Raw genomic sequence first — 26,031 nt, forward strand, 5'->3', positions numbered from 1 at the left:
AAAATTTTATTTGTATTCCAGGGGGAGTGCTGCTCCGCAAACTAGCCGTCCAATGGAATGTTCCGTGCAAGAATTTAAATGTGCTCAACGCTCGTGATCGCAGTGCGCGATTTGCGCCAATGCACTGCTAGTGTCCGTTAGTACTGCACCACTGGCATTATCAGTCATTGCTGATCTTCTGTAATCACTCCACCTGAGGCCTCCCACCAGCTTGTGTTCTCTTACTGAGCTATTTACAACGGCCTGTGGTGAGTCTGTTCTGTAACTCGGAAGAGAGAGTGCTTTTACTAGCGCATACTATACCAGCGTGTTTTTTTTCGCTACTTGTATGATTTTTCCCACTTACTGACATTGCACGCTCAATTACACGGCACAGCGTACGTGCGAACCGTCCACATTTTTTTTGTTTACTTCTTACCATTCCAGTTCCTTGCCCGAATATGGGTGACAAAGAAAATCAGGTAATCAAGCACTCCATCAAGCACATTTGTTGCGACTTCAACGTGATATTTCTTGCGTGCGTGCCATGTTTTGCTGCTAATCGTTGACGTCCCGTCTATCCGGGAAGAGCGGTTGGGACGGTTCCTCACGACGGCGTATTCCCTTCCAGCCTCAAAACTCAACTGCTGTTGATGGGAAGACGGAAGCAAGGACAGATGATGCCTCACAAAAGAAAAGGCAAGTTCTTTAAACTCTGGAAAAGTGTAACTTATGCGTTTAAACCGCGACCATTGCGGTATATATTGCGCGACTTTACTGACATATTCTTGACTAGACTAAATGACATTCTTTACAGGACGAGCATGGAGTGGCGCCTCCAGGATTTCGAAATCGGAAGGCCGCTGGGCAAGGGAAAGTTCGGAAATGTGTACCTAGCTCGTGAGAAGAAGAGCAAGTTCGTTATTGCCCTTAAGGTAGGCAGCATTATCGCAACCGTTTCCTTTGCGACGAAAAAGTAGCGGCTTTACCGCGCTATGCTCATCTCATCGCGCTGCAACCATGCCAGGCAGTGGAGTGAGTGCGATATTCAAGTTACGAAAACAATAAGTCGGAAGCCGATTTTTACAGCACCCGTGAATTGCCTTTCTTTTTTTTTTTCAAAATTTGAGCAGACAAGGAAAATAAGTGTGCATCAAACAATCTAGGTGCCTGCAGTAAGGTGCAGTTTAATCTTGCACAGTAATAGTTTGCTAAACAGTGCATAACATCTACTATATGCGGAGAAACAATTAATATGCAGCAGGACTGTGTCATCCTTTATTTAACTGTTGAGGCTATTTTTTTCTGGATTGCATATATATGTAATACTACCGAGTTAAATGGAACAAAAATCAGACATGGAGAAGTAGATAACCACCGCACTAATTTTTGAGCCTGAGGTTATCAGTGCACAGTATTGGCAAAGTATAGAAAAAAAAATTGTTTCGGTATGAATTGGCTCAGGTAAATGTATCTTTGCAGTTTGAGACCTTTTCCCCCTGCTGGTTCCTGCACTTGAGTGGTGGCAGGTTAGAATAAATTCATTTAGCTGTTCTAGTAAGTCTCACCATAACACTTTCACATGTGGGAGTCTCAAGAGTACTGTTCATGTACATAGCTACAAGTAAAGCCCTTTCTTTTTTTACTTCTTTCCACAATTAATTTGGTAAAATTATGTTGTAGTAGCCAATAACCAGATATAAATTGTTTTTTGCCACCCATATATTGGGCGAGGTTTTCTTTGGAGCACAGATCTTAGGTGCCCCTTCCTGTGTCATCAGCGTAACTGAACAAATGAGCATAGCGAAAGATGAAAGAGTGAAATACAAATGACGGAGACCAATGAGATCGGCCGCTTCAGTGACACGTACGCGGGAAACTGGTGTAATGTAGACATGCATGACCGCTCGATGCGCACTCCTATCTGGTCTCGGCTGCACCGCTTGTTTCATACTACCATCCGCTCGCATCAGCTCTCGCTCGCGCTTGTTTGGTTTACTTGGTTTTGTCTCGTTCGCACTGGTTTTGATTGTCACAATTTGCGATTGTTTTGTAATCTGATTGTATGTGTGACACGAATTGTGTAGTTCTTTAGCCACGCAGCACATGCTATGGCCGCTCTGCTACATGTCTCTCAAATTCCTTTCCTCAATATATCGTGGAATGAAGACATGTATAAGCTGTCCTCAAATTTCACATTGGGGAGCATCGTAATTGTCGGTGATCTTTTTTTTTTTTTTCTCTGCATCAAAGCTTTTGTTGTTACTAGGTAGCTCTATAAAAAACCTTTCCTTTTTACTCGTATGGAAATTAACTCTTGCTTCAACATGTTACCATTAAAATTTACAGCCTTTTATTCTTCTCAGACTTGCCATTGACGACTGTTCCTAACATTTCGGTAGAAATTCAGTTTTGTCCATTTGATATCATACATAAATGTAAAACAAAATGAAGTTTTACATGGAAAGAGAGCCCCTAATCCTGCAAAGTCATGAATAAAGCCTGCAGTACTTTAAGCTGAACTGTTTCACTGTATGCACTAGTGATGAGAAAACTTTCTCTGGTTATTGAAGAGAGTAAAGGATTCCATTGTAAAATTCCAGCAACTGTATTTCTGATGGTTGTTCAACTTATTGCATTTTGGCAGGTGATGTTCAAGTCCCAATTGCAGAGCAACAATGTCGAACACCAGCTTCAGAGAGAAATTGAGATCCAGTCACATTTACGGTTTGGCTTTCACGTTGCTCTTGTTTTAGTCTAGTGTTATCTGCTATATAATTGACATGTAGAAGGACTGAAAGATACCATCTCTTTGCACAGGCATCCTCACATCCTGAGGCTGTATGGCTACTTCCATGATGACACTAGGGTTTACCTTATCCTGGAGTATGCTCCCAGAGGAGAACTTTACAAAGAGCTCACGAAAGCGAAGATGTTTGATGACAAGCAGTCTGCAACCGTAAGTCCTCTCATTGCAACATATTTCTCAATACTAACTACCTGCACAAACTCTATAATTGATGGCTTGCATGGACATCACTGCACTTCCTATGTATTCCAGTGCTGAAAGCACTTGCTTAATGCTATTATTGCACAAACCACTATTAGATTGAAAGGGCAACCTAGGACTCTGTTTACTTATTTCTGGCTTACCTTTAGCATCAGAGTTAATTTCCTTTCACTTCATTCTCGGCTAGCTTCAACGCTGGCTAAGGAGGGAAGGTGTTTAAGGTCCAAAGTCAGCGCCCCTCGATGATTAGAGTGCATGATGGCAGCGTGAAGGAAGAGCCATTGTCCAATAAAGAGACTCTTTCAAGGTGTCTCTCTGGGTCCAAGCCCGAATCTCCGCTCCCTCCCACACAACCAAACATGATTTTTGAAACCCTCAGTTGCACAAGAGTTGCAAACCAGCCAATCGCACATGTGGGTTCACACCTTTGCAACCAATAGCACATGACCCGCGGTGGTTGCTCAGTGGCTATGGTGGTGTGCTGCTGAGCACGAGGCCGCGGGATCGAATCCCGGCCCCGGCGGCCGCATTTCGATGGAGGCGAAATGCGAAAACACCCGTGTACTTCGATTTAGGTGCATGTTAAAGAACCCCAGGTGGTCCAAATTTCTCGAGTCCTCCTCCACTACGGCGTGCCTCATAATCAGAAAGTGGTTCTGGCACGTAAAACCCTATCATTTTAAAACCAATAGCACAAAAACCTTCATGATGCACACTGTATTGGTGGAAACAGTAGCACACTTAACAACACGCAAGGGGATAGTTTTGCTTCAAGATACATGTCATCTCCCTCTCCGCTACGTTAGGCTCCAAGTTGGCCTTGATGTCCTCCCCTTTTCTCCTGCAACTGGCTGCCATGCAAGCTGCGAGAATGTTTCCACGAAACCACGGCTTATTGACGGCATGTCTGCCGGATGGTGGGCTGCCCTGCCAGTACTAAGAAAACTCGGTCCCACGTGCGACTGTGGACTGGTTCGCTTGAATGCTCGAAACACCATAATTGGGACCTGATGGCGATCACACACAAAAGCATTTATCGGTCGTAGCCAGCAAAGTTGTCGTAAAAATACTGCCGTTTTCACAAGGCATTCTCAAAAGGCGCATGAGGATGCCAAACAATGATGCTCAAACCAGATGGGCATGTGTCGTGTCTCCTACTTTCCGCGACTACACTTCCCACGTCTGGCGGCGAGGCTCGCAAACAAACCGCAGTTGTGACCGAGAAGGTCAACGGGACATGCGGGAAGCGCATGGGCGTTAGTAGTGGCGGTGACTTCAAGCACGCCATGTAAGGCCTGCAATGACATCACATAGGTGCCACTACACTGCCCGTGAAGAACTGTGCCAGTAAAATGATATCGCTTTCAGGTTTAAGTATTGGTATTGTTTTGCACTTTTAATATTTGATAGTCTGAGAAGATGAAAGCCATGCGCTGTGAATGTTGTGTTGAATGGCATTTGTTCATGGGTTGCCATTATCAAAATTCTGAGGAATAATTTAGTCAAGAACGCAAGACCTGATATATCCAAATTTAGTGATTCAATAGCCTAGCATGTAGCATGTATACACTGTACCTAAATATATGCAGAGCCTCACGATGACAAAAATTTGTTTGGAGTGTGCATATAATTAAAGGTGTTTTTTGGTTAAGGTCTATAAACATTCTTCGGTGTATACAGTTGAATTTCTTGCATAAATACTCTGTAATGTACTTGTGATGGATATATATATATATATATATATATATATATATATATATATATATATATATATATATATATACACACACAGCATAAAATATTACGGTATCTAGCACATAACATAGATCAGTCATGAACACAATGCATGTCCTGCTAAGTTGAATTGTACTCGGGCAAGAACACATGAGCTGCAGGTGTAATCAGCACCTTGACATTGTTTGCAGCTGTGGTTATTGGCCACTGCAGGAAAAACACCTTACCATTTTGAAAAGGACTTGTTATTAGCGCCGGTCAGCTGGAAGCTTACTTGGTCATCGCCCTTCTTTATACATTGCTGTTTGCTTAAAAGGAAGCTTTACCTCAAGAGCTCTGATCTCAATACATCAGAATGGTGAAGTTGTTTTGTTAGCATTCACTGCACTAACTTTAATGAGGTCTTGCATGCAGCGGTTTTCAGCTTGTCCGGGGGACAAGGGGATCCCAGTGGTTGAGCCGATTCTGGCTGTTGGCCCCTCGGTAGAGGCACCACACCATTTTGGCCTTGGCTTCACATAGACGGCACCCCCAGACTGACACACCCGGGAGAAATTGGCAGTCCCTCTGTCCTGTCCCTCTCCCTGACCTTTCTCTTTTCCTGTCTTCTATTCACTTCCAAGTTTTCAGGTGACAAGAGTTGACCTTGTGTGGATAAACTGACCATATGGTCGGCATCCAGAGGGTGTCTTTCTTGCAAGTCCTGTGGTGTACCCTTGTTGGGCTCCATCATGGGTGGATGGCATTACTGCAAACACAAAAACAATTTTTGCCTAGTTTATTTTCCACCCTTCCTGACTGCCCCCAGGTGATGGGGTGCACCAAACAAGTATTAAAATTTTTTGGCCAGCAAACTGAACTTTCCTCTCTATCATGTGATCCACTCTGAGAAACCAGAAAAGACTAATATTAATCTTGTCTTTTCTCATTCCAATATTTCCGACTGAAGCTATTGACCTTAATCATAACGCATATAACATGGTTAGTGGTGATCTTTTGGAACTCCGCGATATGAAGCAACAAGACGGGCTCTGTAATCCAGTGTTATTCAGGGATGTGACAGTGACACAGGATGGAACCGTGAACACCATCCATCTTGTTTCGGAAGATGGTTAAATGGAATTGACTGAGACTGAAGTTTTGGAGAGTTGGGGTGACCAGGATGTCATCAATGTGAAGCAAATTAAGATGAGGGGCGACTGCAAAGAGATTTAACCAAAGCACCCACTTTTCACTCAAGCTTGCGGCTTGAGGCAATTGAGGCAGAGTATATTGGGATCGGATCATATGTCCCAAATCCTCAATTCTTTAAATGCCAGTGTTTTGTTCGTAGTTCATAGAACTGCTGAGGCCATCAGAAATGTGCTAAATGTTGTGTCAATGAACATTCATCCTAAATGTGCGAGAACGCTGCACGCTGCATGAACTGTGATTGCAAGCATGCCACATGCTCGCAGTCCTTCCCACCCTGGAAGAAACAAAAGCAAAGCGTAATGTATAACCCGGAAACAAGTATCTTTAGGGCTGAGGCCTATGTACTGGCTGTGAAACATAAGAAAATCAAAACGCCAAAAGTAATTATATTTAAAAACTCCCTAAATGTCGTAGAAGCCTTGATGTCGCTATGTAAACACAAAAGTCCTGTACTTTGTGAGCTCTATTGCATTCTGTGCACAGTGTATCTAGGTGACATGTTGTAATATGCTGGGAGTCTGGCCATAGAGACGTCGAGGCTAATGCTAGCAGACCAATTTGCCACATCAAATGCATTGCAAGCTATTAATACTACCGCAGCTGTCCCTGCCACAGATACGAAGCCTTTCCTAAAGGCCACTGGCAATGCTTGTGGGACACTGGAGCGAATAAGCTTCACATAATTAAGCCACAGATAAGTTTCTGGCCCTCCACAACAAAAGCACAACGAACTGATGCCTTATACTGTCAAGTTCGGATAGGACACACATATGACATGCGAAATTTTATGCTGACTGGTAATGAACCTCCAACATGTGGTAGATGTGGAGGATGGAATGTCTGGAATGTCGGGAAGCAGACGCTGAGAGAAATACTTTCCTATAGCATAGTGCCAGCATATCCCTCTCCATCTGGTAATGATTCTTGGTGGACAACTGTTTTTTGACACCAAAGAAGTTCTGGGTTTCTTGAACATGTTGTATTACATGTTATTATTAGCCCAAGAAATTTCTATCGCATCCTCTTGCCAGAGGATGCCGCTGCGATAGTAGGTTTTATATACACATATATAATATAATTTGATGAACCGCACAATAGGATGATACGGTGCAATAGTGGTGAAAGAGGAAGACAAAGAATAAAGACAGTGTTAGGGCGGCAATGTTGTTCTACGTTCGCAACCTCCTGCTCGCGTCGCACAAGTCTACAGGATAAAGACCTGACAGTGACCTCGTCGGCCTCGCATCATTGGGCAAGTACTTAACACCACGACGTGAACCCAGAGTGCATAGCTCCGACACCGACCAGCATAATGACCGCGTTACCGCAAGCCTTGGACATACCCAAGTACACTGGATCAGCGAACGATGGGCTCGTTGAAGACTGGTTTCGCTTTCCACGCATCTGCCGCATCATGGTCCGAACAGGATGTGGTCGCCAGTTTCAATGACTACGTCACCGGTGAGGCGTTTCGGTTCTACCTCGCACACATCTTTGAAAACCACAAATCGTGGGAGAAAATCAAAGAAAAGATGATCAGTTGATTTCAAGTATAGATTGCAGATCCCTCTATTATCCACCAGCTGGGAATCGACTGAGTCGCTGCATTCATCCACAGTCTCCACGTAGTTATCTTCATCAGAGCCAACCAAAGACACTAGACTGTATTACTGGACCGTCCGCAACTATCTCTTGTAGTGATCCTCCCAAAAATACGAAACAAAATTGCACGCCTACTATTATTTCACCAGGCACAATGAAAAAAGTAAATACTCCGTTCTCTGAGCGATATCCAAGTCTCTTTCCTTCAAGGCCGAACTTTCCATCAGGTTTTACTTCCTTGCAGGAATTTTTAATATGTGCATCTTCATCCCGTTATTGTACTCTTGCCAGCGCCAATGAAACGAATGCGTTCACTGCGTCTTGCACATGTGACCCACCTCCTGGTTTCAAGTCGCGCGACTCTTCCATGAAGCTGATTCCACAGCACCTGCTTCACAGTATCATTTTGTACACAAATGAAACTAACTTCTATTCAGGCAGGTGTATCCCTGGAAGCATGTGGTGCAGTCACATACACTTCCGTTCAGTCACATCCGTTGTCGTCCAATAATTGACCACCTGGAATTTCGGGTTGCATGGATGCAATGAACAGAACAAGTCAAATTACGTGATCTTATTTTCCACCGGGACACCACAATCAAACCACCAACTGCGTAAGTTCACTTCGCAACATAAAGCATTTACCTCAATCAGCAGTGGATGAACAGCTGACATATGGCATTCTAACTGCTTTGAATATTTCGAGTGCTTTCGCGCACACCAGATGCCAACAAACTGCTGACATTACAGAGGAATCGAAGGCACCAGATATCACACATTGCCAACTAACAGAAGTGTCCTCTCAGCACGATGGCACATGGATAGCAGCCTTATATGTGGCTTCTGAAAAACCTCGCACATGGACCTCGCCATCAGACAAGCCACAGCAGGAAGCGTTTTCCCAGCAATTCCAAGAGAAAGTTCGGCTAATACAAGGATGAGTCCGACACAGATGATGGCGGTGTCGAAAAAGAATGCCATCAAAAGAGAAGATGCAATACAAAGGAAGACATGTACACACAAATCAGCTGAACCGAAGAACTCGGCAATTATGTTGTTTCCCTGCAAATGACCGTTGGCAAGAACTTTTTCAATGCCACCAATCAAGACCTTGCCCGAAATGACAGATGTGACAAGAGCGCAAGCAACGACGAATAGGACAGCTGCACTTTTCTGGCATACTAAAGCAACACAAATGCCACATCAAAAACCTCGTACAAGGCGCAATCGTTTCAGACAACGCACATGTCCAACCATCAGAAGCGAACCAACTTCATGTCAACGGTAACTCTCCAGTAATAACAATCAACCGAAGTCTATGCATTCTTCATTCCACATGCACTAGCTTCAAGTGCAACCATAGTTCCCTTTCCTGCAAGGCACTTCAATCTCAGTTGTATCAAGAGCTCAATACGTACTACGATCAGTGTTCACGTGCTTCGGCGCATTTAGATGTCGTCCAGAGCGCAACAGCCAGCCTCGGCCACCTGAGTACTGCTGGATGTCACCGGACTGCCAGAGTGACATCGTCCATATGTGAGGACATTGACAGTATCATCCACCCTTGTACCTACGAATCGACGAACCGCACAATAAGACAGTACAATGCAATAGTGAAGAAAGAGGAAGACTAAGAATAAAGGCAGTGTTCGGGCGATTATGTTCTACGTCTGCAACCTCCTGCTTGTGTCACACACACACATTGTGTGTGTGTGTGTGTGTGTGTGTGTGTGCGTGCATGCGCGCACGTGTGTGTATAGCACATGCCTCCAGCCCCTTCAGTTTCGAGGGCTCTCTTAAGGCACTAGTGCTTCTTGCAAATTTTTACCACTGATGTAGTTTAATATATTGTATCATCCTTCCACATTGTCTCTTTCCTGTTCATAGTATGCTTCATTAGTCATTGCCATAATCTTATTACGTATACATTTCATGCACTTTACAAGGACTGTTTTAAGGCCTCTTTATAGCCATGTCACATCTACCTCTCTTAATTCATGGCTCCATTGACAACTAATTAAAGGGACAGACAAGTGTGCGGATCATGAATCAAGATAATACTGTTGGCGGAAAGATATATATAGATTGATGGAAAGATTGCCCATCGTATTGGTTCAAACGAGTCATGTTTTTTCTCATTAAACGTGCATTTATATTTTTAATGCTTCACTAAAAGTCGTGAAAAATGACCTTTAGTGCTGCACATGGCAAAAACACAAAGAGGCATAAGAGGCCTATCACATGACCTTCTCTTAGTGTACATGGTTCGTGTGGTGTGTTTATTACTATTGAAATGCAGCACACTTTTTTTCTGTTGTAAGTTTTCTCTAATTTACAATGCGCAGATAGGCCTTCTGTTTGTAGTGAGTATAAAAGTGGTGCTGCCTTCGTTTTCGCTGAGTTGGCTTGGCTCATCTATCTTTTCTTTCTTTTTTTTTGTAAGATACCTTACAAAGGCCCTACATTGGGCATTGAGTAAATCGACAGAATGACAACAGCGGCCAGCCAGCCATGATGTAGGCGTGTACTTGAGGGGGAAAACATCGTACAAATGTAAGGTCTCTGCAACAATGCAAAATTATTATACCAGCTCTTTATTTTCAAAAGTGGTTGAAAAGGTCAAAATGTAGGTGGTTAAACACAGTTGCACTAATTCCTCTGAAAGTAGAATGATGGGCGGCTTTCACAATTTGTAAGGCAGGCTATTGGCATCACTCTCGCTTCTCAGCGTTGCTGGTAGAGAAACTTTCTTCTTTAGAGGCTGCTCATATTGAAAAATTCTTACAAAATATCCATGCGCTTTTAGAGGTAACCGCTGTACTTGTAAACACTACTGAAAGTGAGCTTTGCATTGCACCTTGAAAGGAAAACTAGGTCCTTAAAAATCAGTTGTCAGTCCCTTTAAAGGGACTCTGAAACGATTTTGGCGATTTTCTACAAACGTACTGAGTCGTTAGAGTAGGTTCTTCTGATCATTAATTGATGCATCTAAGTGCTCTGCGTAAAGCGTGTAATTTATTATAAGGTTTTAAAAATACACATCGCTGCCGATCGCAGCGCACTGCTCGGCGGAATTTTAAGCCGCCCCTACCCATATGATGCAAATAACCCATATTACGTCACATGGGCGAGCTATCTGATTGGCTGACCAGGGTGCGTGGTCGATAATTTTTCCAACTTTATGGTGAACAAATGATGCTCCTAATAGTTGGAATGTTAGTTACTTTGTTTTTGTAAAAATAAAATAACTTAAAGAGAATACACAAGAATAGTTTTTTAGTACACTTCAGCACTTCCGGCACACAGCAAGTGTCGTGTGCTTGTGTTACAACGTACTCCATTTTGACTAGAGCTCCGCGGTCAGAGTCGGTCTCAGTCTTTTCGCGAGCACTATGATTCGACTTTGTTGCCTTGTGGACTGCAAACCTAGCAACCTGCAAACCGCGAGTCCAGTATTAGGGCAAACGCAAGCGCAAGGGGACAGGGTCTGGCCGCTTGACTGTGCCGGGATTAGCCACGAGATGAGCAGAAGGGCAAATGTGAACGGTCTGCACGGTGCAGCCACCTGGTGGCACAGAGCTCAACCATACACAGTAGCAGCAACGAAGTGTATTCTTTGCTGCTGGTGTGTATTTTTCGCAGGAGTGTAATCATCAACACGTTGATTTATAAATGTTTAAAATGCTTTACACTTGGTTAGAGCAATATTAGCGCTTTGTTTGACTGGTTAAGCGCTGCGCCAGCAAGTGTCTGGACCGTGCAGACCGATCAGGCTGCTCACGTACGTCCACGCTAAAGTTCCTTCATCAGCTTGAGTTTATGCCTCCAGTCATTTGCCGAAATGACCAGCTTGCCTGTTTTTAGCGGAGTACCAGACACGTTCGGCGCTACGACAGAATGCTCGCAACGCACGCTGCTTCGATAGCTCTCGGTCGTCGGCCAAGCGGCTAGCGGAGAGGTCTCGCGCGGGAGGGGGCGTGCTCCTAAACAACCGGAAGTGAGCGATGTGACGTCGCATCGTGACGCTGAACCAGTGAAGGCGGAGCTCAGCGCCGCTCGCTCGGCGAGCGAGTTGAGGAGGAAAAGCATAGCTAGGGAGGAGGGTAACTTCTAATCGCTTGCAGCTCCATTAATACGTAACGCTTCACTTAAATTGTGGTGCGAATGTTCTACTTAAGCTGTACCCTACGCGCCTACAAAATTTGTCCGAACCGTTTCAGGGGCCCTTTAATCCTAGCCCTGTGCACTTTGGTCACACTTGGCCCTTATGCCACATATCACAATTTATATCAATTTTTTTTCACTTCTGGTGCTCTAACAAGTGCAGTTTGCAGAACTGTAGTATCTGTTTTATAGTGTAGAGTTGCAGATTTGTAAACTTCGTGCTTTGATTGTTTAACTTAGATTTTTTGCAACTTTTGCACAATATGAGGCCCTAAATCGAAGTTCTACTTTCTACTGTTTCTAGAACTCAGCCTCCTTTCTTCAATGCAATCAACTTCATTCAGCTCAGAAATGCTCATTAGAGAACTGCTGAACTATGTCTCGCATGTATTTGAATAGGAAAACCACAGTTGGACCTGAAGTAAAGCTTCTTATTAATGTTTTGAGTTGTTTAAACTCGCGGTGCTGTAACTAACCTTCTCTGCAGCGATTCTCTTGTTCCTTCATTTTTTTTTTCTGGAACAGTACATTTACCAAGTCTGTGATGCCCTCAAGTACTGCCACAGCAAGAAGGTCATACACCGAGATATAAAACCAGAAAACATTCTTATTGGCGCCAATGGCAAGCTGAAGATTGCAGACTTTGGTTGGTCTGTCCATGCCCCCTCATCAAGGTATTTTTTTTTTTTTGTTCACTTTGGGCCCTAACCTTGACTTGCATAATGTGCCCAATTGTTTACTAGCAGCTTCACAGTTGTCTGGGAAAGGCAATCTAGGGAACTTACAATTGCTGGAAACAACCTGTTCAAAAGCCTTCCGCAATAGTATTCTAGCTGTGCTAGTTGTGCCCAAGTCTGTTCCTATGTCTTGGAAGACAGCTGAAACAAGAACCATTTAGTCGATGCACAGAAGTGGGGTTTATCAACCACAATACTCTAGTAGGCAAGCCATCCTTAAATATCGGCAGCCTTCTTTTGCCAGTGCTGTAAAACTAAGGTGTAAAACTAAGCTTAGCACCAACTGTAGCCATTTCGAATGCATGCATGTGCTGGTGTCACACTCTGCCATGAAACAGATGACATTGCCATCCTAACGTGCTAGCAGGAAGTGCGCGCAGTAATTCCCGTTGTCAGGTTGCAGATAATTCTGCACCCATCCAAGTACGGTAGCAGAGGATAGAATCCGTGACCTCATGCTGAGCAGCAGAACACCATAGCCGCTGAGTCACTGTGGCAAGCCAGCTTTTAACCTGAACAGTGCAATGCAAATTCTTCACTGCACAGGCGCGCCACCATGTGTGGCACGATGGACTACCTGCCACCCGAGATGATTGAGAACAATGTCTACGATGAAAAGGTGGACCTCTGGGCAGTGGGCATTTTGATCTATGAATTCCTTGTCGGGAGGCCTCCTTTCGAAGCAAGCACTCCCTCAGCCACCTATGACCGAATCCGCCGTGTGGACCTGCGTTTCCCCGCTCACGTTTCAGACGATGCAAAGGATCTCATTTCAAGGGTAAGCATTTGTGCCACAAACCTTTCCCTCCCTTTCTTTATTTTATTGCTAGCATAATGGTCCCCACAATGAGTAAATCCATGTAAATGTGTTTGTCACAAGACAATGCAAAACAAAGCTACAAACTGCGATAACATACCAGCCGAGCATACCGCTAAAGTGAAAGAAGAATATATGTCACTGTATGTATGTATGTATGTATGTATGCATGCATGTATGTATGTATGTACCACGACCTACTGTATAAGGGGCGACCTGCGCGTGCGGCGCTGCGCCAGCGCTGCTGATTTGCTTTTGCTTGTGTGTGTGTGTTTTGTTTTTTTTTTTCCAAACTGCCGCCGCGCACAGTGGCGCTAGTGCTCACTCCCACCTTCCCCCAGCCCTGTGGCCGGCTGCACGCACGGGCAGCAAGAATTTTCAGCGAGAGCAAGGAAGGACGCAAACGCGCGCGCGCGAAACAATCGATTAGCTGAGTGCTTGGTGATCTGTTGGTTTCGCTAGATCTTGATTACCAGATTCTGTTTCAGCGACACTGTGATTCTCAGCCCCGTGGGCGCCGGCTTTCGCGTTTGCGGCTTCTTCATGCACGATGGTTTACTTCTGCATACCGTTGTGAAAGTCAAGCGGCCGAGCATCAAGAGGAATCTCATTTCATGAGTTGCACATGACCGTTATTAGAAACCAATGGTTGAAACCTGGACTAAAAAAATTGGCTGGGGCTTAGCTAAGGTTAAGCCTGTATATCTCGAAACGAAAAGGTTCCGTGATGCTTATGCTTTAGCTTATAGTTATGTTTTATGATTTAGCCTATGATTATTCTTACAGTTTAGCTTATGGTTATGCTTTATGATTTAGCCTATGGATATGCTTACAGTTTAACTTATGGATATGCTTATGGTTTAAGTTATGGATATGCTTACGGTTTAGCTTATGGTTATGCTTTATGATTTAGCCTATGGTTATGCTTACGGTTTCACTTACGGATATGCTTTGGTAAGCTTATGGTTATGCTATACGTGTGCCTTGTGTAGTTATGCAAATTGTTTATCAATGATATATACCATAAGTTACGCAGGATTATTAATCTTCTTTATTCATCATTGTTGGGCACATTGTCTTGCGATTTCTGTACAGCCATAAACACAGCTCTCTGTATCGGTATTATCACCACAGGTATCACTCTCTTCTCCTTCCATGTTGAATGCACACGCCTGTTCTCTGGCAAGTGGTTATATAGTCGGCCTCCGCGATAAACACGCGCTTGCGGCGAACGTCAAACGAAGACACATAGCGCGCAGCACTGGCCACCTGCGCCGACTCCGAACACGCTTGCAGAGCCAATTCTGACATACGCCGGCTTGCGCGGTGTTGACTAGCGTAGTGAAGCTTTTCGTTTCAAAAGTCCAACTCCAGAAAAGTGCCTCAAGTGTAGTGACTATCTGTGTGATGGCACAATAAAGCGCCCTTGGAATTTTTCAAGCTAGACTTTTGTTATCATATGGTAAAGCATCGTAAATAAATACGTCAATAACAGCACATTTTTACGATTGTGGCATGCACTGCAATTAAAACTACTCTCGTTCTGCCGCACTCTCAACGGCACGTCACTTCAGTAAACGTGCCGAATGCAGCAAAGGAACGCGTGGGCCCTGCAAAGCAGTACATAGTGCGTTCATTGAGTCCGGCTCGGGACTAGCGAAACCTACGGGAGGATGAAGTGCGGGCACGCTCAGGCCTTGGCTAGCGCGGAAAGTGCACACCAGACCATATTGGCACCACAGCACTAATCAACATTTTAGCAGACAACGAGGGGAAACAAAAGCTGTAAAGGATTACACTATTTCAACCCTAGCAGCCGCGCCTTCAAAGTAGTTTCAAATTTCATTGCACTGCACAGCGAAGATGCCAAATATCTGGAGCATGTATCGCATGTATTGACGCGCATTTTTCTAGCTGCACCCTGTCGATAATGTGAAATGCAGAGTTTACTGCAGCTCCTCTGCGAATTTTTACCGTCATCGCCGTACTCCTGAAGGCAGGGCCGGAGCGTTTCAGGCGTTGCTGTGAGGGTGAGCACTGGCGGCCTCTACCGGCACGCTTGGTCCCTACTCAATGATCACATGGTATTTCTTCGGTTGCGCGCTGCCATAGGCCACCACGGGATGCACAGGTCGCTCTTTATACAGTAGGTCATGGTATATACAATATATGTATACATATATGTCACTCCAGTTACAATGCATTTATTAAAGCCCAATTTAACAAAAATTTAGCTCTCCTCCTAGCTGTACGGTTGATAGCTTTACGTTTGATTCCGGATTCCGCATTTCGATTAGAGTGGAATGAAAAAAATGCTTGTGTACTCTGCATTAGAGCACGGGCACGGGTCAAGCTGAAAGCCTGGGCCGGGCCGTCCAAAGCAATTTTCAGCGGGGTCAGGCTGGGCACAGGCTTGAAGCTACAGCGCCAGGCCAGGCTCAGGCCTGCTCATTAAAGGGCCTAAGTCGTGCCTTTGAGCACACACGCGAACATTATGTATCACATAGTGCATGGTCCAAGGCATTCTGTGCCAAGCTGAAGTGACACGAGCAAAGAGGTGAGTCTTAGCATACCTCAACAAGGAAAATAGAACAACAGATGATATCCTAATTTTTTTTTTTTCAATAAAATTGAACCTTGTTTCCATGTAAGCAAAAACAATTATACAAAGAACCGCTCTTCAAACCATTTCCCTGTTACCGCTTTTGTGATTGCACTATTACAACTCTCATGGATACTATTACATTTTAGTGCGAATGCAAGGGATGTCTCTTTCTACTTGCGCATTTATTTTAAACCGTATGCTCTTAAATTCATTTGTTTGTGTATATACAGTCTATGCTCATTACAATGGACCCGCATACAATACTTTCGGATATGACGGACCATATTTCAGCCTTAGTTTGTTCTTCCTATTTTAATAATGCAAAGAAGTTGCTTTTAGTGGACCACGCTACAATGGACTTTTGCTGTGTCGACAGGGGCTGGCAACTGAATTGCAAGGGTCAGCTGACGATCGCGGATCAATCTTGCGCGTGAGGGAGGAAAGCGGGACGGAAGTGCGAAGTCTTTCATACGCAGGGCGGGGGAGGGGTTCTACTCCAGTGGCTGCTGTTAACAGCACGGGCGCCGAACCTTGAAAGCGATCTGCAATGCAGAGAAAGTGTGCCCAGTGCCAGTAGCTTCATATGTGCTGTGCCTTCAATGTTTAGTTCGTGTTGAAGCAAGAGAAAGCATGAATGTCAATTTGCTCGCTGCTGCTGAAGCACTTATCTTGCTTAATTTGCTATCGCAATCGATGCTTCACCTTTCGGGCGAAGCTGCGGCTTTTTTTGTTTTTTATTTTGGATGTTCGTCACTCGCTCTCTGCAATAATGTTGTTAGCTTGACGAAAGTTTCGGAAGTGAAGCGTCTCGGATATTACGGACTTCAGATAAAACGGACATTTTAATTTTTTTTTCGGATTATCAGGGTTTATTGTAATGAGAGTCAACTGTATACACTTATATACTGGCGTGCTAAATGACCTCATAGGACCAAATCAAACGATCAAGGTAAATGCACGCACACCAGCGGAAATGTAACAACTCAGGCAATGGGCCACCGATGCTTTCATGAGAGAAACAAAGATTTCGGCCTTTTACTGATAATACACTGCAGCTGATTAGACTGCGAAAAGGTGAGGCTCACACATGTAAATAAAAACCTGTAAGTAAAAGAAAATATTTTTTTTTTACTTACACGCTCGGCCTGGTCATGCACGCCCTAGCTAAGCTTAGTAATGAACGCCTGGGTCCGGACCAAACCCGGGCTTGGTAACATGGGCCCAGGCTGGGCTCGGGCTTCACAAAGCAGGCCTGGCCCATGCACTGCTCTTCTCTGCATTGGGTGCATGTTAAAGAACCTCATAGTCAAAATTAATTCAGATCCCCTCACTATGGTGTGCCTCATAATGAGATCATGGTTTTGTCAAATAAAGCCCCAGAATATAAATTATGTTAATTAGTTTTGTGTTTGTTTTGACAAGACATTGGCATCGCTAAGCAGACTAATGCACATTACAAATGGGCCACTCACCAGATTTGGGCATTGCAAGCAAACAAGTGTGGCACATAGAGTACGGTGTTAGCAGGGCAAAATGTAGAAGGGACACGAGACAAGAAGATGACACTACAAGAGCTGTCAACAGTGCTTGTGGTGTCATCTCGTCTTGTGTCCCTTCAACGTTTTGCACTGTTCACATCAAGATGGAAAACCGACTAGCCCAAGCTGCTATTCTAGCATAGATCACGCAGTGGCACTCGTGTCTGCAAAGTATGAAATGGCTGCGTGGTGTGAAAACTCACTTTTCAAACAGAAGGCTGCACGCCATTCCTGCCAAAGAAGGCGTGCTTCAAGTTAGAAACACAAGGCGTCTCTATGCAAGACGGACTGCTCGCAACGTCATTGCTTATGGTGTGCGACTTTGGATGATTAACTAGTGTGGAATGTGCAATGCTGCCATTGGAAATGCACCGTACAGAAAAAGAAGGAATAAAAGAAAAAAGAAAGCGAGCCGAGCTCATCAAATGAATGTGACCAATCCCTCAGCACCTGTGTGGAAGAAGGCAGGGAAGGAATTCCATTTGCTGATGCTAGTCGATGCAAAGGGTGAGAGTGTCTCTGTTGACATTGACTGGCCTCCTGGCAGGCATGGTAACAGCACAGTTCAATTTCTTTTATCTCCTGCAATAATGAACAAAATTTAAAAATTATTTTGCCAAAAAGCTCTTTACACAGCACTTGACATCTTCCAGTGTAGTATAACCAGTGCTATGGGGCCTGATGAGTAGCCTGGTGAGGGACACAGAACAATGTTTTCAGTCCTAATAAAATAGGCTGCTACAGTACCACAGAAGCCACGCTTACTGTGAGAAGAGGCTTGGTAAGCCAGAAAAAAAAAAATGAAAGCAAGTGGCTGCACCACCTAGAAGTTACCGCACCAGCTCGTCATGACATTATAGGTTTTGATGGTGCCTCCTCGAGCCTAGTTAATCTTTGTCGGTAAGTACGAACTACATTGCATCCTAAAAGTGCCATAGATAACTAAAAGACATGAACTTTGACTGCGCCACAACAACCCAAGTTCCGGTCCTTGCGCCTGGAACTATATTTTGCTGAGCAAGGATATTGTGTTGTATCTTGGGCAGCAGTGCAAACAACTTTTGAGATGGTGTATAGTTGCAAGCATCGTTGGCATCAGAATCATGGTCATCATCATCGTTACGTGTTGTCTACAATTTTGTGCAAGTCGGAATCACTGCCATAGTGGATGTAGCGAACCATTTTCAGTTTGGCGCCTGGAAAGCAGCGGGTCAGAAATCGAAAGTGCTGCAACCAGCGATGAAGATGAAAACGTGTTCATAGGCTGCCGCAAAATGAAGCAACCAAGTTTGGCTTGTTTTTCCTGGTGTGCATTCATTCCGATTGAAGTTGACCCACTGTTGTCGAGGCCCTGCATTCAGAAACAAATTAAATTACAGTGGAACCCTGGTTATCTGTCCCCCGATTTTGCGACGACCCGTGTTTTACGATGGATTTGTGTAGTTCCGGCGAAGTCCCCATAAGCAATGCATTAAAGACCCCAGCTATCCGACGCAATTTTCGCCTGACCCACGTTATACGACAACTCTCGCGAAGCGCGAGACGGTACGGCGGACGAACAAAAAGTGCTGTGGGTCTCTTTCCTCGCTCCGTCTCTCTGCATGTGGAGCGCTTGACACCGGTAGATTGGTTCGCTCTGGTGCAGCTTTCTTCTTCCTCACCAGCAGCAGCCCGCGACGCTCGCTGTGCTGAAATAGCGCCATTTAATCGCTTTCTCCCTCTCGGTGGCGTCGCCTCTAGTCGCATTGGGGAAGTGTTTCTATCCTTCCCACCAGCAGACGCCCGTTGTGCTGAAATAGTGCCTTTTCTTCTCCACAATCATTTTCTCCCTCTCTTCTCGGTGGCGTCACCTCTTGTCGCGTTGGGGAAGCGTTTCTCTCCTTCCAGTTTCCCAGCAGCAGATCGCCGACAAGGTAGCGCAGAGAGGCCTAGGTTTATTGCAAGTGTTCTTCGTTGTAATCCTAGCGACCAGCGTTCAGCGAAGGTGTTGAGTTGTGTGGAGCAACGCGAGCGCAGCGAGTCGGGAAAAGAAGATCACTGTGCTCAATGCCATGCATTTCATTGCCAGTTCGTGGAACGCATTGTCGCAAAGTACAATCGCTAACTCGTTCAAGCACTGTGGCTTTAAGCGAGAGACTGCCTCCTCTGCTGGGGACGCAACAACTTCAATGCCGCTCGAGGCTTCACCAATGACAATTTCGAGGGTTTAAACCTCGCCACGACCTTCGCTGAGTACTGTAAGATTCGTCGGACGATCTCGCCGCTGCCACCATTTGTTAGAGTTGTCGGATGATCTAGGAGCTGTAGGCCGATCTCACCGCTGCCATTCAGATGTAAGATTTGGTAGTCGTAGCTGTAGGAAGGAGCTTGACTCTTCGTCGGGACTTAGGAGAGCAGGATTTATTTACATGTTATTTACAGTTGAACATGAGATACATCGACAGTCTAGCGTGACTCCCAAGAGGAGCCCACAAGACGAGCATACAGCAAACAGCTTACGAGCACACAGCTCACAAGTACATTTAGAGCACAACAACGAGCACACACTAGCAGCCGACAATCGCTGCTTATAAGCACTCCGCTCGACGTCATAGTTCGACGTCATTGAAGATGACCCGCCCTTTTAGGGGAGGGTTCACATACACGTGCCACACACACACACACAGGTGTAATGGTCCGGAGCCGACGTCAAAGGGACTTCGTCGAACTCGGAGCCGTCCCGGGTGGCGCGCCCGGTTAGCACATTGTCTGCTGTCTCGAAAAGCGCATGGGGAGGTTCCGCCAATTACCTCCCCTCGAGAACTCGCCACGTGGCTGCCGGTTATCCGCAGTTCTCTCAAGTGCGCTACCGTCCCGGTTGGATCGGAACACGTGCAGCGGGCTGAAATAGCTGCAGGCTGATCCTAACAGTATGTGGAGGCTGACGACAATGTTGCAATCTGCGGCGAAGTGTCGCTGGATGACGCCTTCGAGGACTTTGCCTAGTGCCAACACGGCTGCGACATCAGACGAGGACGACGATGATGCCACAGATGCCGTGCCTGTGCCTACCACGTTCGCCGAGGTGCTATGGCAAATAGACGGCATCCGGAACTTCATCTGTTCATGCGACGCGGCAGAAGACCTCCTTTTGGACGTTGCCCAACTTGAACGAAAGCTCTTGGTTCACGAATCAAACAAGGTCCAATAGAAACTAAGTTTTTTTTAAGTTTGTGCCGGCTGGTGGGAATCTCGGCAGTGGGCAGTAGAGTGCTGTAAAGGTTCGTTTAAATAAAGCATGACTGGTACTTGTACTACAGCATTAATTCTTATTGCATTTACTTTTTTGGTAATTTGGGTTTCCAAGCCCTGCAGAATATGTTAGTGGTTTATATTGAAGTTTCTCGTAATCCGTCGCGCGAAATAAGTAGTATCTTTATAGGCATAATTAATGTTTGGATATGTTCGGAGGGCAAACATGTAAGCCAGGCGAGCCACCTTGTTTAGACGGTCGTTGTGAGGCGTCCAGACAACCAGTCCGATAGGGACACAAGGAAGCAGCGTCCCATTGTATTCTGCACTAGTATCCCAATCTGTCGTTTGCAATATTCATGGAGCTCGCGAAACGTTGGAGAGCCCAACGTGCTACAGTATTGAAATCAGCCGCTCGCATTAACTTTAAAACCATATTAACATTTATGCCGGAGAATAAAACATCACAAATACCTTGGGTTTGAAATTTGGCGTCAGTGGTCCTTGAAGGGCCCCTCACCAAGCCACATAAATAATTTCAGTTATACCCTGGAAGTTATGTGCCCTCTAAGGAGCAATCTATCTCAAGAATGTTTCAAGTTGGTTCATTAATAGCCTAGATTTATTTCAGGAGGCAAGCATCACCTGTAACATATCACTCTCTCCACTTGCCCAGTCCTGCTTCTGCAAGCGAAATTATTTCCCTGCATCCTCCCATACTGGAGCTCGAGGATTGCATAATGTATATGTCAGAGGAGGCCTATGACGTATGCCTTCCATTTTTTTCCCTCTTTTTTTTGCTGTGTGGTGCACCTTCGCTGACGGTGTCGTGCGCGAGCTGTTGCGTTTGTCTTGTTTCACACAGCACATGATTTTGCGAGCTGTGCACGAGAACACCTGACTAGCGGTATAAGTCGGTTCTACACAAGCGGATCACAGAGCATGATCATGCACTGAGACACAGTAGAAACTGACATAATTTTGTTTTCTGCACGTGCGGCTAAATGACGTGGGAACATGCAGACGAAAGTACATCTCTCTTGTTAAGGTACGAAGTAAAACAAAAATACACAGACATTAAGTTTGTGTGTCTTGTTATTCCTCCAAACCTTAATTCGTCTATTGAAGCAACAGATTACACAAATAACAGACGTTGCCTTGAATAATTCTCTAAATCACATGCCACTATGAGCAACGCCGTAGCACTGCCATGTGCATAGGCACACTTGTGCGATATGCGTCCACTCTGGCTAGGAGCGTGGCACCGGCAAGGAGCAGGGCAAATGGCATTTGGTTTGAAACTCAGCTTTTTCCGCGGCACATAGCGATGTAATATTTAGCAGACACCATCGTTATTGTTGCTTGTATGCACTGCGCTTGTCAGCTCAAAATGGCTAGACCTGGTGAGGGGTCCTTTAAATAGGAGTGTCTTGGGCATCGCCACTATGAATGTCTGAAGGGGTGTTCAGGGTGTCTAGCAATACAGGACCCCTTGAAGAAGTCTTCTGTTTTAGAGTGCAGCTCTCAGGTGCCCATTCTTATGGAGTGCGTTGGTGTTGTCCCTTGTAACTGAGTGAACAAACACATTGTAGGATGATAGCAAATGCAAAGTGCAGCGGGAGATGAAAGACAATTATAACGAAGAGAGGTCGAGGAGGAGGATGCAGCGGAACCACGAGGTGGAAAGGGGAGGAGGGTACATTGAAAGCGTGAGAATAAAAGCGTAGTGCCACACAAGACAGGCCTTGCGGTGACAATGGCTGCAAGATAGCGCCATAGTAGCACACATTATCTGTATGGAAACAAAGTGCTGCATCAGCGGAGGTCTGTCTGCAGCAGCTGCGGTGAATCATGGCCATGTGTCGCCTACTTGCCGCATCTTGCTATCTTCCGATTAGCGGGACGGTCGCGCCACACATCGCTCCGTTTACAGCGTGCCGCATGAGACAGACTGTCTGCATTAGCAAATATATCGCAAAATGAAAGCATGTATGCAGCTGCGCTCATATTTCGCATTAGGGAGTATCGTAATTGTCGATGAATTTTTTTGCAGCACACATCGCTTCACCAATTTTCACCTTCTTTCAAGTGCACACTGCTTCTTCCCTTGAGCCTGCTTCAGCTCTTTTCTTTTTTTTTTTTCAGCTACTGCGAAAGGATCCAAAACAGAGGCCTACCATCGAGGAAGTAATGACGCACCCTTGGGTCATCAAGAACATGGAACCTAGCTTGTAATTGTAGAACTTTATTGGACTTGTACAGGAGCTTTTTTTAGAGTATTTGTTAATCTAAAATTCTGTATGTACATATCTATCTTTTCTTTTTTTTCCCCCCTTTTGTGGCATCGCAGGTACCAGTCTACCATGGGAGAGCAGCCTGATATGGAAGAGCAGTATTTTGAATAAATCGCGGCTAAAAGTAATTTTTTTTTAGAGCTCCCATGGTATTTTAGAGTTTTATGTCAGATGTTTTTACTTGAATGACTTCTCACAAAATCTTATGGTCAGAAACCTTGCGTAGGGTCCTGGGGTAATTCTTTACGACTTTGTACAGTGCATGGCTACAATAAAAAATGTGATGCAGAAAATAGTGTCGTCTGTGTATCAGCCAGAATGTCTACTGGGTGACTCGCATAACTCCATACAGCCTCATTTTCAACAGCTATGTTAGAGTGCAAGAAAATAATGTATGGAACGCTATATAAGGATAGTTCATTCGGCCCTCATTGATTGAACTCTTGGGGTGGCCCCGTGAAACATATGGACCATTATATGGAATCTCGCGCTTACTCATTTAGAGGTTATGGCTCTACATTAGTTAATTTGGAAAGCCACGGTGCGTCCACCCATAATGTAGCGGCGGAGTACGTATCTGTATCTACAGCTTCAAAAGGGTGCATCCGCACACATAATTATCAATGGATACAAAACTGAAAGTCATACAGGAAAAAATTGTCGTAGAAACTACTGAACAAGATTGTCAAAGTAAGCGAGTAGCTTATGCAGACTGCATAAATCAAATGGACACAAAAGCACTACTTGCTGCTAGCATTGATAACAGTGTTTGGTAGATCGCATGTCTAAGACAATTAATGGCTGTGGACGCATGCTTTTATGTGAAGCATATTAACGTAGGTTTCTGGCCTTTGCGCGACGCCCGGCGGTGGCCACCATTGACCCTGAAGTGGGGTCACGTGACATGACGTCACACAGGCTGCAGATGGGGCCTCATACCGCGCCGTCGGTCGCCTCCCGGCGGTGGCCACCACTGACCTTCAAGTGACCTTCAAGTAGGTCACGTGATGACGTCACACCGGCTGCAGATGGGGCCTCATATCGCGCCGTCAGTCGCCTCCCGGCGGTGGCCACCATTGACCCTGAAGTGAGATCACATGATGTGACGTCACACCGGCTGCAGATGGGGCCTCATATCGCGCCGTCGGACATCGCCCGGCGGAGGCCTCCACGCTTCGGTTCGCGCCGTTGCACGCAACGCGGCGGCGGCGTCACCATCGCTGCATCACGTGATATGTGACGTCACGCCAGGGATGAAGTGGCGTGCGCCTGCCGTCGCGTCAGTCTCTGTGCCCGCAACCGCGCGAGCGTCTTTGCGGTCAAGATGCCTCCAAACGCTAAGGATACGCTAAGGTTAAGCCTCCAATTTTTTCTTTCACTTTCAACTCGTGCTGATCTCATGCAGATTAAGAGTGTGTAAGCAATGCTGTGGTGAATCGGCCAGACGAAATGGCTTATCTAGAAGGGATATGCAGCAAACGAACATGCCTTGTAAAGCACCACCCAGGGCAGCGGAGAAGCGTGACATAGTGCTACCGCCGACCACAGCATCTAAAGTGATCCATACCTTCAGAAAACACAAGGTCTCGCGCGACAGCATGCACGTCTCGGAGCACATGCCCTTTGCACTGGCAGAGATGACTTTTGATCAACAGCTGTCCGGGCCTTCAGGCTAGAGTTAGTGTATATGCTACTAAATGCATACACAGTGACTCTACTGCAGACTCTTCAGACGTCCCATGCCCGCCGTCTATGAAGCCTGGGCGAACACCCCGGCCGTTCGTTTGACCTTTGCCAATGGCCCGACACATGTTCCTTAGTACCGGCCTCTCTTATATTTTATCCAGGAAACAGGTCTTTATATTTTCATTTAAATTATGCCACAAGGCGCGCGCACTTGCGTGACAGAAAATAATAATAAAATGCTGAAACTGAGGCAAGAGATACATATTCTTGGCCATCACTCGACTTACCAGGGATTTTCGAACGTGCTGGCGAAGCGCTGTGAGGCTCCGACTCAGTGTAAGGCCTGCCACTATCCCCTAGCAGGTTTGTTCATAAGCATGCGCTTACCTACGGCGATAAGCACTGTAAGAAATTAGAGGCTTAATTGCAGCGTCCTGCCGGTTTGGTTTGGTGCCTAAGGATATGGCTCAACCCACTACGAGGGATCAGCCATGAATCGGGCAGCAGTAGCTAAGATGGCACGCCAAGATGGATCAGCATTGACAAGAAACATCGGACGCTTCACTAATGAAGATGAGGCAGAAAACTATTTTTGATGGCTCCTAGCATGCTTTATCTTCAGGATACCCAGGTAATGGTAACTAACAGCACAAACCCGCCTTTCCTGGAGACCAGTCTACTATGTATAAAAGAGTGGCTCCCCTTTTAACTTCAAAAAAAAATTGTTCTTGGGCAGCCTTTCAACTTCATTACAGCAAATGTTTTACTGTACTTATACTGATATCTGTTCGCGTGCAGCTACGCTCTAAACTGCATACTCTATTGAGTGAGCAGAGACACACATCCACATAGGGCCACAAGAAAGTTGGCTCGGAGTAGAAATTGTGACTATTCATGCATGCACGATGTAGTAAGGGTGTCAAAACAGACGGTGCCAGCAATGTTGAAATACTTGGAAACTAATGCTTGCGCTTCCTCACAGGATCTTTTGTGCTCACAAAAATCGCGGTTTCGTCTGAAAAGGAAAGCATTGATTGCGATAGCAAATTATTAGACAACTACACACATTAAGTGTAGCAGCTTTATCGAGTGTGTAAACTACTGTAAACATTCGCTTACTAACTAAATTAACAAACATGGTGTCATACACGCACAGGCAAACATGAAGACATCTTACTCATTGACTGTGTACACTAGCTGTCGGAACGCTGGCGCAATGAACAGTGGCGAGCGAATTCCCTTTCGTGCTGCCTCTCGCTTTACTGCGAACTAGGTGCTCGAGAACGCAGGGCACCCCAAATTACCTCCAGATAGGACGCGCGGCTGCGCTCAGCTGGGCAATGTATAGCCACGGCTGGAGTAGACGTGAAGACCTGCAGCACTCTGTCCTCCTTACCCCCCTCCCCTAGCACGCAACATCTCCCCGCTCACCCCTCCCTT

General features: G+C 45.5%; 2 protein-coding genes across 7 annotated transcripts in view; one reads left to right on the forward strand and one right to left on the reverse strand.

Annotated features, from left to right (window-relative positions):
- Window positions 1-42: 42 nt before the first annotated feature.
- LOC135910069 (aurora kinase A-like) lies at window positions 43-23,057 on the forward strand. Of its 2 annotated transcripts, XM_065442066.2 has the most exons (10): window positions 43-248; window positions 427-461; window positions 611-678; window positions 797-914; window positions 2,627-2,706; window positions 2,800-2,938; window positions 12,209-12,357; window positions 12,967-13,198; window positions 22,757-22,842; window positions 22,962-23,057. In XM_065442066.2, exons 2-10 carry the CDS (start codon window positions 441-443, stop codon window positions 23,014-23,016), a joined length of 948 nt encoding a protein of 315 aa, XP_065298138.1. In that variant the 5' UTR covers window positions 43-248; window positions 427-440; the 3' UTR covers window positions 23,017-23,057. The 2 variants fall into 2 exon arrangements, with proteins under 2 accessions (XP_065298138.1, XP_065298139.1); XM_065442067.1 differs by lacking the exon at window positions 43-248 and having other exon boundaries at window positions 427-517.
- The window catches only part of mRpL37 (mitochondrial ribosomal protein L37), an 80,890-nt gene continuing 60,193 nt past the window's right edge, over window positions 5,335-26,031 (reverse strand). For 3 of the 5 annotated variants that reach the window (XM_065442059.1, XM_065442063.1, XM_065442061.2), the window contains one exon: window positions 8,953-9,089. In XM_065442059.1, coding sequence (XP_065298131.1) covers window positions 8,968-9,089 — 122 coding nt within the window. In that variant the 3' untranslated portion in view covers window positions 8,953-8,967. Of the gene's footprint in view, window positions 5,472-8,952; window positions 9,090-17,930; window positions 17,963-26,031 lie in introns of those variants that run through there. The other 2 variants (XM_065442058.1, XM_065442065.1) reach the window with 2 other exon arrangements.

The sequence above is a fragment of the Dermacentor albipictus genome, chromosome 4 (assembly GCF_038994185.2).
Source record: "Dermacentor albipictus isolate Rhodes 1998 colony chromosome 4, USDA_Dalb.pri_finalv2, whole genome shotgun sequence".
Taxonomy (NCBI): Eukaryota; Metazoa; Arthropoda; class Arachnida; order Ixodida; family Ixodidae; genus Dermacentor; species Dermacentor albipictus.

Bases quoted from the DNA above. Each gene is read 5' to 3' on its own strand.
- LOC135910069 (XM_065442066.2), top strand. From the start codon at position 441: ATGGGTGACAAAGAAAATCAG. The intron at 915-2,626 runs GTAGGCAGCATT...GCATTTTGGCAG, and splicing joins AGTTCGTTATTGCCCTTAAG to GTGATGTTCAAGTCCCAATT. The intron at 13,199-22,756 runs GTAAGCATTTGT...TTTTTTTTTCAG, and splicing joins CAAAGGATCTCATTTCAAGG to CTACTGCGAAAGGATCCAAA.